General features: G+C 38.3%; 1 protein-coding gene across 1 annotated transcript in view; it reads right to left on the reverse strand.

The window, feature by feature from the left end:
* ARHGAP15 (Rho GTPase activating protein 15) overlaps positions 1 to 17,339 on the reverse strand; it is a 687,458-nt gene that overhangs the window by 142,530 nt on the left and 527,589 nt on the right. The window contains exon 12 of the mRNA XM_081584873.1: positions 3,790 to 3,924. Coding sequence (XP_081440999.1) covers positions 3,790 to 3,924 — 135 coding nt within the window. The remainder of the gene's footprint in view (positions 1 to 3,789; positions 3,925 to 17,339) is intronic.

Consider the following 17,339-nt stretch of genomic DNA (forward strand, 5'->3'; position numbering starts at 1 on the left):
GTCATGAAAGCATAACAGAAGATCTCTCAATTTGTGACCAAATAGAAATGTTAAGCCTTCACAAACTGGGCTTGGAGGTAGTGAGCCAGTAAAGGGAAATAATGTTATAGCTACCTGAACCATGACATTGACTGGCATAATGTTTTGCTAGTGGCTAATCAGTGACCAGACATCACTTCAAGCATTGACATCAATAGAGAGAACTGATTACCCATGTGGTAAAGAAGCTGAGAGCCAAGTAAAGAAGAGTGTAGTAACCAAGTAACTAGAGACTGCAGAAAGCCACTACCAGGCTGGAGGGGCAAATGGAGGAGTGTCCCCATCACCAGATGGAAGCTGGAGCCAGAATGGGCTGAAGACATGGAGGAGATGGATCCTTGGGTAAGGAAGCTACCTGAGGAAGGTGGGTGGGCAAGGGAGAGAGGGGTGGAGGATAAACTAAAAAACTGGGTTATCTTTTCTTTCCCCCTCCCTCTGCCAACTACCACTGGCCACTTCCTTTGACTGCAGTAGCATCTCCGTAATACAGCTGGCTAGGGTCAACCTTCCACAGGTACAAAGCAAAGAAGTGACAAAAGAAGATGGTCAAAGAAGCCCAGAGCCAGCATATAAGGACATCTGCCCTGGAATTACTTTACGTGCTGGTTCCTTTTCATGAAAAGTTAAGAACTCATGAGTAGGTCTGTTGAGCTCACAATATAGATTTCACAAGAAGCAGTTGGCACTATGATAAAGCCCAGCACCTCTCTGGGATGGATAAGAATGTATTTACAGTTTCAAATTTTTTTTTTTTTTTTAACTCAGTTAGTGCACATTGGGTAACAGTGCCTCCTCCTGGTGTGGTTTTGCCATTTCCAAGCAACTATGTGGCCACTCTTCTATTGCTTAAGGATATTTAAATACGAACTACAACTTTGAGGTGAGTTAAGAATTCAAGAACTAACATCAAGGTTATGTCAAAAATGCATGGATTAGCAAACATATGTCCCTTTCCAACATATTTCTCAACCACAGTAACCTCTTGGTTAGTCCCTCTATTTTATATATGAAAAAAAATACTAAGTACTGCATGAGTTAGGTAAGGCAAGATTGTTGAGATTGATTCTCCTTGCCTTGAAAAATGAAGGAAAAACTCCCCTCTCTTTGCTTCTAGATCACTTTCTTAAACAAAGCTGATCTGAAGAAACACTGTTAGCGTTAGTTCAGTATCTTACATCTTTAAAGGGACGTTCTAAAGTACTTTCTCATTCATTCTCAACATAGCCTATTTGATAGGAGTTGGAAAAAATCATTGCAATAGCCATACATCACAGTAGCATGCTGCCTATCTCAATTCTGCTTTGTTAAGTTCTGACCATGCCAGTGTTGCTGAAATTTTGTCCAGTTCGGAGCTGAGTCTCGGATAGTCCAGAGATGGTCTTACTTTTTATGGAAATTCAAAGGACACAACCTCACATGGGTTTGAGGGCCTGTTTTCCACACCCTTAGACTAAGGGAATGGCTTGCCTAACATCTTCAGAATCAGGTTAAATAAGGAAGCTTAAATGATGGGTTGTGGCTCAGCTGGTAAAGAATCTGCCTGCAATGCAGGAGACCTGAGTTCTATCCCTGGGTTGGGAGGATTCCTTGGAGAAGGGAAAGGCTACCCACTCCAGTATTCTGGCCTAGATTTTTCCATGAACTGTATAGTCCAGGGGGCCGCAAAGAGTCGGACATGACTGAGCGACTTTCACTTTCAAATGATGGGTATATTACATCACAGCCCTCAGATCAGCACAAGCACGAGTATACTTCCAAATGAGGCAATTCTCACTTAAAAGTATGGAGACCATGATGTGAAATTTGTATGACTTCCTTAGATATATATAATCAGAGTACATGGGTGCATGCTAAGTTGCTTCTGTCATGTCTGACTCTGTGCGACTCAGCCTGCCATGCTCCTTGGTCCACGGGATTCCCCAGGCAAGAATACCGGAGTGGATAGCCATGCCCTCCTCCAGGGGTATCTTCCTGACACAGGGATCGAACCTGCATCTCCTTTATCTCCCGCATTGGCAGGTGTGTTGTTTACCACTAGCGCCACCCAAATGCAAAAGCCCCCAACATCTTAGTGGAATGCTGTCCTAGCATTATGACTGTCCTTCCATATCAGAATAAACTGTTATGGAAATTCAGGCTTGTTTATTTTTGTCTTTATTCTTCCTTTTAAAAAGAAGTTAAGAGAGCCTGGGAACTATAAAATACTGTTCTTCTTGAGAAACAGAGGACTCATGAAATAAAAAGTCTGACAGGGGATAAGAGTTCCAGCCTCACTTCAAAACCCATATTTAAAGCACTGTTCCTCTATTCAACAACAACAACAACATCTGAAATTGTGAGCAGGCAGCAAAAAAAAGACCTTGGGAGAATAAACTGTGCTTTATTCCTCTTGATATCATTTTGCCAGAGCTTTAAACAAGCGTGAAGACTTTTGTGAAATGAAAAACAGAATAAAAGAGCATATTGAGGGGCTGTTTCCAACAGGCTCCTCGTATCCCACTCCCCCTAATGGGAATGCTGCACACACAGCCATCCAAGATCAGACCTCCTAAGTAGAGCATTTTTTTTCTTGGAGATTTTTCTCATTTGGACTTTAATTAAGCTCCTGCCAGGCTTGCAAGCTTTTTAATTTTACCTTTCTTTCTTCTTTCTTTTTCCTTCTTGAATCAGCCTGCTTGCCAGGAAACTTTTTCCAAGCTGTCACAATCATAGTAAGTATACCCTAAGATATTAATATTAAATTTAGAAATGTACTAGTCGCTGTTGCTTCAAGAATCAATAGCAGACATTTCCTCACATTTGGAAAGATTTTCATTCGTTTGTTCATTCATTCATTCATTCATTCATTAACTCATTTGTTTTTCCTTAAGCGTGTGTGTGTGTGTTATGAATGAGAAGATAACAAAAAGGAAGCTTCATAGAGTGTACAATGACTACTGGCTAGTGATGCAACTCAATCTCCCCCAAAGCCACCAGTTTAATAGAAGAAACTTTCCATTACTTAATTGATATTCACAATGTCCTAAAGCAAACTGAAGCCAACCCTTTCCTAGTGTTGGTGGATGTAGGGTGAGTGATCCCTTGAGAAGGTAATGTCTCAGTCGATGATTTAACACCTCTTTGATGAAATGTAATGTTTAATTCACTTCAGTTCTTTTTCAAAATCCCCTTGTAATCAGTTAAACTCATCGTGACTTCAAAAGTATAAAGGTAGGGGCTGGGGATGTGGAAAGTGACCCCTTTGAAGCAGATTGTGATCAAGGACCTAGTGTAGAGCACAAGGAACTCTGCTCAATGTTATGTGGCAGCCTGGATGGGATAGGAGTTTGAGGGAGAATGGATACTTGTATATGCATGGCTGGGTTCCTTTGCTGTCTACCTGAAGCTATCACAATGTTGTTAACCAGCTATACTCCAATATAAAATAAAAAGTTAAAAAAAAAAACAACAACAAGAAAAAAATAAAGCAGATAGTATGAGAAGCTATTCTCATTTAAAGAGGCTTAGTTGAAAATCAGCCACACTAAATAGGATGTCTTTTTTTTTTTCTTAATTTTTAAAAATACTCAGATAATAGTGCAAAAATAAGAACAAGCCATTAGCAACACCAAAACGAGAACGAAAGCTGTGGAGCATTGTGGGTATTATCATCGCCATGATTGCTGTTCTTGCCATTCTTATTGTTTACTTAATAATAATTCCACACCACCAGGTTTTTGCAGCAGCCATTCCTGTGTATGAGATACTTACTGATCGCCTCCACAAACTGCTCAAAGAAACTGTAAGGGAAGAGCGGCTCAGGCAAGTCCCGGAAAAACATCTTCAGTGCTCCGGTGACAACGTGGATGTCCTCCCACTGGCTGTCGTCCAAATTCAGCTTCTCTTCTGGGAAAACACGAGGAGAAATGGAACAACTGGTTTTAATGAAACAATTACAAGACACTAATTATTATGTTAATGTTTGCCTACTATCATCAGCAACCGTTAACAGCCTTCTGCACCTAGAGGTTTGGTGCTGTGCATGTTTTTTTTTTTTTTTCCTTTTTTCCATAGGAAGGGAACATTTTCAATGGAATACCATCTGTAGGAATGCAGCTCACAAAAAAACAAGAGACACAAAGAGACAGTGCCATTGACACAGTATGTCAGATACATTTATTCCCATAATGCATCAGTATGAAAATTAGCATCACAGCTCAACATGATTCAAAGCTATTTGGTTTTGAGGCCGAGGGGCTAAGAGTTGCCAATGATGGCTGGCTCAAGGGACCGGCCTAAAGGCCTTGCTGAGCCAACAGGAGACATATGCTAAACATGGCAATAGAAAATGAGTTATTGCTTTACATGTGTTAGCCTTGCTATGTACAAGGGAATAATGGGTAACACTTTTTTCCTTTTTTCGCTGAATATAAAGTCAGCAAGGAATAGAATACCGAGTGAGAAAGGATATTAATTCCTTCTTACTGCTTCAAAAATATCTTTTTTTTTTTTTAGTTTTCATCTCAGTGAGGAAAATGTGCCCAGCAACAATATTAGACAGACCCCTGTTGGCCTACGTAGGCTATGCAAAGCTGTCAAAAATGATAACACACTAAAGACAAACCACAAGTGCTCAACAACTCCTCTTAGAAACAACGGAAATGTTTGCTTGGGAAGCTTGAGTGAGTTGAGACATTTAAATATTAAAGAAAATAAAGCCCCCAATAAAGTTCTTAGAAGAAATAAAAGAGTCTGGGCAATTATTTCCTTCCCTTTCGTCTTCAGTATGAAAGACTGGAACCATTCTCACTCAAAAAGTGGATGCAGTAATGTCTGAAAGTGACACCTTTACATACAACTAAAAGGAAGCAGGCATACAAGCATTGCTGCTGAAACACAGTATTTGTCTTTCTGAACGTTACAACACAGAAAAGATTTTGGATTCTGGGCTTAATGAAAACTGAAGCTAATCATTTTGGACAACCTGGGGGTTAACAGGAAAGCTGAGGATCCTGGCAAGAACTTAATAGTTATTTGGTCAACTGGAATTGTGTGTCTTTACTGATGTCTTGGGCTCACATTTAGATGCCCGCTTGTGTCAGTTTTATGAATGCAGAGGAGAATTTGCACCAAAAATGTAAGAAAAGCTGAGAATTGTCACTGTAGGGAATCTCTGCATGGGCTGTTTTGCTAATAGTGTTCATGTCCTTTTAAAAATATTAGCTGAAATCTTTATCAGATCTTTTTTTCTAAATGGATTATTATTCCCAGGGTTGGTAAGTGACGTTCCTGCTCAACTGGCTGTTTGCAAAGAGAAGGAATGAAGGTGAATCTGTTTATTTCAGCTGGGCTATTTTCTTCTTCCCTTTCAGTCTCCATCCCTACCTCAATCATAACACAATAATTTGACCCACAACAAAATCAGCAGAGAAGACCTTCTTTCTGCACTGCAATCATTTTTGATTGATTGTATTTCAACAATTAGTCTTTTATTTGCCTACACACTATTGAAATAGGACGACAGCATCCTAGCAGGCCAGCTTTAAACAGTCAACTGTTAACAATAGCATCAAAAAGGGAGACCTGATAGGGTTTACTGTCACTTTAAAGAACGGGGTTTTCACATTGTTGAAATCTGTCAGATATTTTGAAATGTCCCTCTCACTATGGTGCCACACCCCCTGTGTGCCCTTATAATAAAATTGGTTTTACTCCTGATTAAATCATTTTCTCCCTACCCACTACCATACTTCTCATAATGGACCTGTGCGCTCTACAGCTGGTGTTCTTCCCATGGTACCAATTCTTACTTTATCTTTTAAGCACTTTGCTGCTAAGATCTCATGCAGAGTGCTTATGTTTTGTTAAGAGCTTCATTCTTAGAGAAATCGCTTAACACATGTTCTAAAAATGTTGTACAACTTATTGCTTAAAGCACATTTAGAAAATGTATAAGTACGGTAGCTTTGGCACTGAACTTTAAGTGGAAAACTAAATACACACAAACACACACATACACACACATGCTCACATGCACAACTATCTCTACCAAAAATTTATCACAAAAGTCCACGCAAAAAGTCATTTTGATGCATAGGTTTAAGAGCACAAAAGTCCAACACAAAATGCTATTTTGCTGCATAAGTTTAATTTTAGCAGGTTAAAAAACAGGATGATTTTATTTTGAGCAAGAAAACAATAAGAGCAAACAATTGCATAACCAAAGATAGATGCCAGTCATGTTTGTCACCTTCAGATAAACATCACTTAATTCAACTGATTTTGAAAATGAAATATTTCAATATACATAAAAAAGAAAATCTACCACTCAATTAACACCACTTGATTATATCCACTCAAAATGCCATATAATATCAATATCAACTTGTGTTACTTAAATTAACATTCCTATAATGTGATCTTCATTTTAAAAAGACCATATATAGCCCCTCAACAAGTAGCTTCAATAGATAAGATGATAAGTAGTTGGAAAGTCTTTTGGTATATAATACCTAATTTTTATATTAAGTTTTTCCATAAACAGCCAAGGTTAAGATTTCTTTGTAAAACAGAGGGCTTTAAGGCATATTTTTCAAGGCCACTGCTACTTATCTAAACACGCATTTGGGTCCATATTTATACACCTTCTCACGAATGCAATCAGAAGTGAGGATGAAGATGAAGTGACACTCATCTCTGTGTTAACAGGTATCATGAACACATTTGTATTATCTGATAGGCATTTTCTAACAAATCTGTTAGCAGTGATGATGTCTTCTCGTTCCCCCCTTTTCAAACGAGCAGGATTTCTCTGTAGTGAAGCACTGTTGACATCTGGGACTGAATGATTTTTTGTTGTGGGGGCTGTCCTGTGCATGCTATGGTATTTAGTAGCATCCCTGGCTTCAGCCAACTGGTTGCCAGCAGCACTTCCCAATGCTGCTGATGAAAAATGTCTCCAGATATTGCCAAATATCTCCTGGGGGTACAAAGTAACGCCCAGTGGAGAACCAAAACAATGGAGTCTGTAAGAGTCTATAAAAGTTACTCAATAAACATTGATTTGTGAAGTTTACCTTTGGTGGGCAGAGAAATAGAAAACTAGATATGTGCATATTGAGGTTTCTTTAACATGAACTTCCTGAAGAAGGAAATGGAAACCCACTCCAATATTCTTGCCTGGAAAATCCCATGGTCACAGAAGCCTGGTGGGCTACAGTCCATGGGGTCGCAAAGAGTCGGACACGACTGAGCGACTTCACTTCACTAACATGAACTTAGGAGCTGGTGGGGCTTCTCTGGTGGCTCAGTTGGTAAAGAATTTGGGTTTGATCCCTTGGATGGGAAGATCCTCTGGAGAAGGGAATGGCAACTCCAGTATTCTTGCCTGGAGAATTACATGGAGAGAGGAGCCTGGTGGGCTACAGTCCATGGGGTTGCAAAGATATAAATGAGTAGCCAACATATTCAACACTAAGATTTGGCAATTATTATTGACAAAATAAAAATCTGTTACAGAACAAAATTCAGATGACTATATTTTAGGGAATCTTTGCAACAGAAACAATAACCAATAGTTATTTGATGCTTACACCATGCTAGAGACTATGCTGTGCACTTTACATTTTTTTAATATAATTTTTTTCAATAATGAGATCTATGCTATTGTTATCATCAGCTTATTTTACAGACAGGGAAAATGAGGCATGTATAGATTAAGTAAATTTTCCACGGCTGACAAATTATAAACCCAGGATAAGGAGTCAGTTTGTTGTTGTTGTTGTTTAGTCTCTAAGTCATGTCTGACTCTTTTGTGACCCCATGGACTGTAGCCCACCAGGCTCCTCTGTCCCTGGGATTTCCCAGGCAAGAATACTGGAGTGGGTTGTCATTTCCTTCTACAGGGGATCTTCCCAACCCAGGGATTGAAACTGCATCTCCTGTACTTCAGGCAGACTCTTTACCGACTGAGCCACCCGTGAAGCCCAAAGAGCCAATCAGTCTCTCTCCAAACCACTATGGTCAGGCCAAGCCTGGCTGGCAGAAGCTGAAAGGGTAAAGGCAAGTAAATAGTAATTGCCAGTGGTAGTGGATTGACTATTACTTCAAAGATAGTGATTTTTATATTTTATCCCTAAATATCTTACTTGAGGCTATGCTTTTACCTGTAAACTGACTCTGATCTTTCCTAATTACTCATTTATAGAAGAAACAGATTCTTATATAAACAGATATAAAGCAAACTGGCAATAAAAAGAATGCATTAGGAATGGGAAAGAAGATGGAGCAAATTACTATGTGGTGCTAGAGTGAAGAGGAAATATGATAGAGTGAGAAAGAGATTATATAAAACACCAGGCCTGGATTTACCATTAATTTATTGAGTATCTATTTATTTATTTGTGAAATGAATATATTTAGAAGGATAGTCATTTGTATCAAATGAGAAAATGTATCTGAAAAACATTTGGAAAGCAAAAAACCTCAAACATATCCAAGATGCCATTGTGATGGGGAAGGTGAATAAAGGCCCAAAAGGCAAAATATATTAGGGATTAAAGCAATGGAAATACTGAGCAAACATCATAAACCATCCTGATTGTCTTAGAGAATTTACCTCAGCATGATGCAATTTGTCATAGGAGCTCAACAAAAACTTTACATGCTGGAGTCCAGTAGTGGGAAGAAGTCTGGTTGAATCAAGACACCTCACAATCATCACACCAATAATCTATGTTGGTTTCTCCTGCCCTTCTAATCAGGTTATTATAAATTCATGTTGGTCACGGCTTTTGGCTTAAACCATTTAAACAGAATTGAAGACAGCTTAAGCTCTAAAATCCAAAGTCATTCTGTGACTTTTAAGATACCACAACAAATATATTTTAATATTGTATCCAAGCATTCAAGTCTATCTTGAAATGTCCTTCCTTAAAGGGTTTTTTGTGGATTTTCTTTTTTTAAATAAAAACTTACCTATATCCAGCTAAAAATTCACTATATTTGAAATTAAACATTTTTGACAATAGCTATTAGAAATTACCTTTTTCTAAAAAGGAGAACTGAAAGGTGGATCTTTGATAGCCATAGTATGTCATGGTAATTTCCATGGAAAAAAGCCATGTTTAAATATCACTAATTGGATTTCCTATTGGCCCAGTGGTTAAGAATCCGCTTGCCAACTCAGGAGACACAGATTCAATCCCTGGTCCAGGAAGATTCCACATGCTTTGGAGCAGCTGAGCCTGTGTACCACGACTACTGAGCCATGCTCTAGAACCCATGAGCCACAACTACGGAGCCCATGAGCTTCAACTATTGAAGCCTGTACACCTGTAGCCCATGCTCTGCAACAAGAAGCCATCACAAAGAGAAGCCCGCACACCGCAGTGAAGAGTGGCCCTCGCTTGCTCCAACTAGAGGAAGTCCACACAGAGCAATGAAGACACAGTGCAGTCAAAAAATAAATAAATAAATATCACTGATAGTTTAATCACCACCCTCTTCTTGTATTATATATTGCTCCATAGACTTCTGTAACCCAAAGTTGCAACATCAAGTCTGACTTTGACTAAAGGCACTGTGTTAACCTAGGATTGGTTGACATGCAGCTGCAGACAAACTTGGGCTCTCCAGAGTCGAACAGTTACGTAAGAATAAAGACGCACATCTTTGTGTATTGAAAAACAAGTACACTTTTACGTTGTAATTTTTCCACGGCAGTTTTAAAGTCCTTTTCCAACTTTTATTTTACTGGTGTAATTAAAAAAAACAACAGAGGAAAAGACAGCCCAACTTTACCAGGATACAGAGAGAATAGCACTGATGTCATTAATACAGTGACAAGAACTTATTAATCGTGAAACTCTCATAAAGGATATGGTATCTGCTTCCAGCACAGATGACCATTTGGAAACCTTATCTGAAAGCCCTGCTGGGTACATGAAAGTCACATCATGAATGAAAGAGATGCCATAGGGACTATCGATCCAAAAAATAATAATATGTTTGGCCATAAAATCAAACTGGAAGATTAGATATAAGAGTGGATAAAACATACCGTTTATAAGGAAACAGCTGATTTTTAGTTTAGTATTTAAAGGGGTGGATCAAAAGGAAGTCGGGTGAATCATCCAACTAGCTCAACTTTTCCTGTTGTGTTAGCTCTTTAAAGTGACAGTTCAATCTGATTTCTGGTGGATTAGAGAGGTTCCAAATTCTCAAGCACAGCGATGTTAAACTCTGTGCCAAAACCATCCTCTTTGCATCCTGGACTCACTAAAGGCCCTTTGTAACTCCTTGAGAACAACATCAGACTTTGGTGGGGACATTATCTTAGAAAATTAGGCTGGTCGACCAGTTAATTTGCTAGTTCATTTAATTTTTATTCAACAATTGTAGCCTGAATGGACACTACATACTAGGAGCTGTATTTGGTGCCTTTTCAGAGCTACAACTGTTGAGGCTGCTTTGTATACTTCAAAGAAGAGGGCTTCGCCAGGTACTCAGAAATACTATTCAAGTAAAAATAAATTAGGTTCTAGACATTTTACATCTTATTCCTGTCCCCTAGAATAATACTCTTTTTGACCTTAAAGCAGAGGCAAAATCACCCCCAAAATGTTCTTTATGTCTGTTATGGGCTGAATTGTGCACCACCCCCACACTGCTCCAATGAATAACTTTAAGTCTCAACCCCCTGTACCCCACCATATTTGGAAATAGGGTCTTTAAAGAGGTAATTAAGGTAAAATGAGGTGACATGGATGGCTTTATTCCAATATGACTGGTTCCTTATAAGAAGGGGCAATTAGACATCACAAAGGACGACTGTGAAGACGGGAAAAAGACAGGCATCCACAAGCTAAGGAGAGAAGCTTCAGAAGAATGTAACCTTGCCAACACCTTGATTCTGGTCAGAGAGGAAATACATTTCCATTGTTTAATCCCCTAGCCCCCCATCCCTCCTAGTCTATGATACTTTGTTCTGGCAGCCCTAGAGAATGAATACAATGCCCAAAGTTTCTGTGCAGAGAAAGACATCATGTTCCTAGATCATATCTAGACATTTTCTCAAATCATGGGCCATGTCACACATATGAATTATGGTAGACAACAGAAATAGCTGTTTAAGTAATTCAAACTAAATAAAAATAATTATCTAGATTCAGAGAAAGCATTTGAAGGTTGAATTAGTTGAACAATTTCTTGCCTATTCAGGCTCAACCTAACTATTTCAAATGGTTTGCTCTATACACATGCAGGATACTCCCTAGCATGACTACCAGACAAAGAATAAAATAATGATTACTATTTTCTTACTCATTCTTTTTTCCAGCTACTACTTCTAAAGTAGAAATACTTCATTGCTGCTATAGCCCAAGACATGAAATACTAAGGAACATTTAAAATTGTTCTCTGGAAATCTTGGGCTTCCCAGGTGGTATTAGTGGTGAAGAATCTGCCTGCCAAAGCAGGAGACATAAGTGAAGCAGGTTCGATCCCTGGGCCAGGAAGATCCCCTGGAGTAGGAAATGGCAACCCACTCCAGTATTCTTGCCAGGGAAATCCCATGGACTGAGGAGCCTGGCAGGCTACAGTCCACGGGGTCGCAAGCAGTTGGGTATGACTGAGCATGCGCGTGCACACACACACACACACACACACACACACACACACACAGACACACACATGCACAAACATGCACAAACATACACACACATAGGAGATCTCAATGCAAGCCAAATCAACTCTCTATGGCCATGGTTATCTATCAAAGAAGGCAGAAAGTTGTTTTAAATATGTAACTTTATATTCTAAAACCAAAGAAATTTATTCCTTACTATTTACCACAGTAACCTGCAGGAAGCTATTAGAAGACATACATTTGAAAATGGTTACTCTACTATAAAAGGAGATGGTTTGATCCATATAGAGAATGGATACTTTTGCTAGCTGGTCTACCAAATTCAGTTTTGTGTGGCCTCCTTGTAGTAAGAAAAAGGGAGGAACCAAGAAAATAAGCAGAAATTCTCCAACATGCTAAAGCCTCTTTCATGAAAGCTTCTGTTTCTTAACTCCACTGGGTTAAGTGAAATAAATTGGGGTATTTTGGTATGCCATATTAGCTTGCTTTCCATGGACTTCATGCTGTGTATATTTCTTTGGAAATCACTTAAGAAGCCCAAGGCATGCAAATAATGTCACAGGCTAATGAAATGTCTTTAGGGACTCTCTTTGATGGTGGTGGAGCAGCCTTCTACTCTACCTATCCTTCCCCAGCTAACCAGTACAGGAACTGAGTCAAGAATGACCATGCCTTATTTTTATTTTTCCTCAGATTTCATTTAAATGTAAATAATAACATAATAACTAGGTACGACTGAAATTTCTGAAGCAGGCATCACAGATGGAAAGTATAACAAACGTGTCATTGCTTTGTGCATTTTTAATTTATAACGGCATAACATAAAACATCTTCCCATCATAACTCCATGTATAATGCCACCTTATAAAATGCTGTTATGGACATTACTTTTCTCTCCTGGCTTCTAGGTTTTTTTGTCTAGGCATCCGAGAAGAGGTAGCCCTGTTCAGATTCTAACAACAGTAACAATGATAAAAATGAATTGACTTTGTTAGGATCATAAATTTTAAAAAAGGATACATTTCATGATACCAATATATACTTCTTTAATTCCTTTCTTACTCAGAGCTTCCAATACTGCTCTTATTTCCATGCAGTCAAAGGCTTTTTGTGCTCTGCAGACACTATACACAATGGTTCATTTTATTTGACCATCTTCTCCAAACAGATTCTGAATTCACTCGAATTCCATGGATGATTTCATACATTACATACGCCAAAGGGTAGGGAATCCGTAGGATTAAATTTCAAGTCATTTTTGAAAGTTTTCTTCGTTATAGGCTCTAAGTTTCAACACTATCACTTTTTGTTCTCTCCGAGTTATATTACATTTGTAAATACCAAGCAGAAGGTCAGGTCAAAACATATCTCATAGTGATATCTAAGAAATAAATATAACTAAGGTCTATAAATACCCATATACAGATAACATGCCTATTGTAGGTATATGCACATATATGGATATTGCTTAACATACTGGTTTCCTTACTTGTCTAACGAGAACTGTCATCTCTCCCTCCTAATTTTGTGTGAGAATTCAGTGAAGAGATGTAAAAGATCTAGTACAGGCTTGTTATACATTATTAGAAAATTTATTTGCGTATTATCTTTGTCAGTCAGACTTTGGCAAATATTTTCAGAATCTAATATAATATCTGGCTTAAATTATTCCTTTTACTATATTGTCGTGAGAGATGTAACTTCTGATGAAAAGAAAAGTTTGACTATTTAAATAAGAACTGATAAACAATTGATGCTTAACAAATATACAACAATAATACAGCTGACCCTTGAATGACCTGGGTTTGAACTGCAAAGGTTTACTTAACATACAAATTTTTTTCAAATACTGCAGTGCTAAACGACCCTCACTTGGTCAAATCAGTAGATGCAGAGCCACGGCTACAGAGGAACTGCGCATATGGAGGATGGATTATAAATTATACTCCGATTTTCAACCGCATGGAAGGTCTGCCACACCTAATCCTCTCAATGCTCAGGGGTCAACGGTAAGTACAAATTAAAAAAATAAACCCAACAACAGTGACTGTTTTCTGATGAAATAAAAATCTAAATAGAAATGAAGTCAAAAGAAAAAGAAATGAGCATGCTGGAAATGAAATGAATGAATGAAATTCCATCATTATTCATCAATTTCAGCATTACATTGATAGTGCAAAGTGAAACAAAACTATCAACCAAGTTAATACATTCACTCATTAAAAATAAAACACCTAATATGTGTCAGATGTTCTAAGTGCAAGAGGTATGGGTAGGGAAGGCAGTTATAATGACAGAATAAGGATTGTAGGATATATAAGAAACAGTATATAATCTCTTGAAATATGACAATTCTTAAGTTTTCTAACATTAGTACTAGAATTATGCTGTCTCTAGGAAAAGAGCTATCCCTTTTAATTTTATGTTCACTTCATTAGTACAAAGACATGCTCAATTAGTTGCTTACTAAGTATCTTTTTAATAAAGTATCTTTTAATAAAGATGATGATAACTATGTAAATGTCCAAGTCTCAGAGTTATCTACAGTTCCTTTTGTAGAAAGACAGGAAGACATCATTTGCTATGGTCTCAGGTGAACTGTTAGTACTAAGACACCTTTCCAAGCAGCCTAGACAGTTTTGGCCTGTATGAGCCTCTCCCTTTTCTCAGCAGAGTAGAGATGTACTCAGGCTAACTTCACCACACGTTCTCACACAAGAAAGTTAGCAGAGGAAACTGGAGTGATGTTAGTGGAAAGATACAGCTTTCTTCAACTAGGTACTCTTCTCCTTGCTTTTCTTCTCTTCTGATCTAACACAAAACATATCTGTGGCCCTCACTCCTGAGTTTTTGCCTATGGTTCCTGAGGTCACCCATGTCTATACTGCTGATCTTCACTCTGGCCTACATTCAGCTTCATTTCAGATCCATTTAATATGTTACTCACCCTAGCCTGGTAATCCTATTACTCCAGGCCATGCATGCATCCTCAGTTGTGTCTGACTCTTTGCAATCCCATGGACTATAACTCGCCAGGCTCCTCTATCTGTGAGATTTTCCAGGCAAGAATACTGGAGTGGGTTGCCATTTGCTTCTCCGGGTATCTTCCTGACCCAAGGATCGAACCTGTGTCTCTTTCATCTCTTGCATTGGCATGTGGATTCTCTACCGCTGTGCTACCTGGGAAGCCCACTACTCTGGGGTCACACGCTAAATAACTTAGCTACAGCAGTCCTCTTTCATTCTTAGTTTTGCTTTCCACAGGTATCTGCTGGCAACCACAGTCTGAAAATATTAAATGATAAAGTTTAGAAATAAATTTTAGGTCATTCTGAGTAGTGTGATGAAATCTCATGCAGTCCTGATTTGTCCCCTCCCCTCCCGACTCCCGGGGCCCTGAATCTTTCTTTTGTCTAGTGTAGCCTCCGTTAGTCACCTAGCAGCCATCTCGATTACCACACTGACTGTCATAATATCAGAGGCTTGTGTGCAAGACACCCTTCCTTAATATTGGCCCTAAAACACAAGAGTGGTGATGCTGGCAATTTGGATATGCCAAAAGATGCTATAAAGTGTTTTCTCTAAGTGAAAAGGTAAAAATTTTTCATCTAATAAGGAAAGAAAAAAGTTGTATGCTGAAGTTATTAAGATTGATGTTTAAGAATCGACCTTCTGTCCATGAAATTGTGAAAAAGGAAAAATAAATTCATGCTAGTTTTACTGTTGCACCTCAAACTGCCGAACTTTAGTTAAGGTGGAAAGGCATTAAATGTGTACAGTAAGGTATTCTGTGTGTGAAAGAGCACAGTCACATAACTTTTATTTCAGCATATTGTTCTAATTGTTCCTGTGCTTTGGCAGGAGTGAGCAAGATGGATCAGAGTGAGTAAATGGATGAGAGATGATGTGTCCAAGAGGTACCAGCAGCAAACAGCTCAGCTGAGAGGTTCTGTTGTGTTACAACACTGCATATTCACTGTGGAGAAACAATATTTTAAATGCAGTCAGGAGATAGAGAAAAACTCAGGTGTATTCATGAAACCATTGCACAGCAGAGAAAGAAGTCTAGAAAACTGATGGCTAGGAATATACAAAGGATTAAAGTTCAGAGACAGTTATTGTGGATCACATTTATCACAAGTTCAAGGAAGTCAAAATATTCTACTTTCCTGAAGTTTATGAAAACCTGCTGGTAGTTGGAAAACGAAAATCCGTGTGGATTATCTGACCAGAGATAAGACTTCAATGGTGTTTCAGTATCATGCACTACTTTACTGACTCTACAAAAGGGAATTACAATTAATTGGATTATGCTGGTCTCCACACGCTGATTGTAAGAAAAGGAAGTATAAAAGTGTAACTGTTGCTAACAGGTCATATCTATCATCAACCATGGGATTTGCTTTTTTACTTACCAATAAGATTAATTTCTTCTTTACAATCTTTCAATGTGAAGCTGTTTTAATTATAGAGTTTAGAAAATTCAAAGGAAAAGGCAAACCTACTTTCAATGTATTATTAATAATTGACCACATTTTTATTCATCTTTATCGTGAGGGAAAAACAAATGGATGGTTTTGTTTTCTGTTTAGAAGAGTTTTACTTAAGCTTTCTTTGCAATCTTTTCTGAATTTCAATTGAATTGAAAGGTTTTTATACTTAATTTCTATAAAGTGCTAGGCCTGGGGCTATGTTTCTGGGAATTCATGGAGATGTGCTCTGTTTCAGGGTGCTTAACATCTAGTAAAGGATTTTGTTCTGCAAACTCTAAATGCCATTAATATGCTAAGTGGAGTGTTAGATTAAAGATATGAACTACTAGGTAACATAATATAATTGAGCCCTTCTCAGGCACTATTCTAAGTGCTTCGTATATGTTAATTTATCTTTACATCAACACACGCTATAAGTACTATTATTTTTTTCAGTTTTACTGATAGGGAAATGGGTCCAGTATTACATAACTTATCCAGGTTCACTCAGATATTTAGCTAGAGTCCAGTAATCTGGTTCTAATCCTTCAGAACTCTTAGGTACTCTGCTAGCACAGATTATGAACTGGTTCATTCTGAGTGGGGTGACTGATGAAATTTCTCTAAGGCAATGGCAGTAACGGAGTCACTGGATTTTGATGGATTGAGATGGGGAAGGAAAGATGTTCTAGGCCCTGGTCATACAAATATGGTCTCAGGACCAGCCATATTGGCATCACATAGGACAATGTTAGAAATGAAAATTAACGAACCATACCTCAGACACTGAATCAGAATCTCTAGGGTGCAGCTGGCCATCTGTGATTTAACAAGTGCTCCAGGTGATTCTGATGCATGCATGCTAAAGTGGGTTATGTAAGGTGATGACAGCTTAGCTTGGAAATCAGTGGATGGCTTCACTGCCATGTTAAGAGATTAAATGTTCTTTAGACAAGAGAGACCCACTAAAAGTTTGAGTGAGGATATATGTCACTCAGAGTGTATTTTATGGACATAGTATTTGAGGGATGAAAAGGTAAGAATAAGTCCAAGGTACCATGAAGGCCAGAATTAAGTAGTGTTTGTAGAAATGCAAAGAAAAGGTTGAGGAATAAAGGACTTAAAATTTAATGAAAACAGTGGTGGTAAAGGGAAAAGAGAATCAGGTAAAACTGTTGTTTCTAGCTAGAAGGATGTTGGTG

The sequence above is a fragment of the Giraffa tippelskirchi genome, chromosome 3, assembly GCF_054371585.1.
Source record: "Giraffa tippelskirchi isolate mGirTip1 chromosome 3, T2T-mGirTip1v1.2.pri, whole genome shotgun sequence".
Classification (NCBI taxonomy): Eukaryota; Metazoa; Chordata; class Mammalia; order Artiodactyla; family Giraffidae; genus Giraffa; species Giraffa tippelskirchi.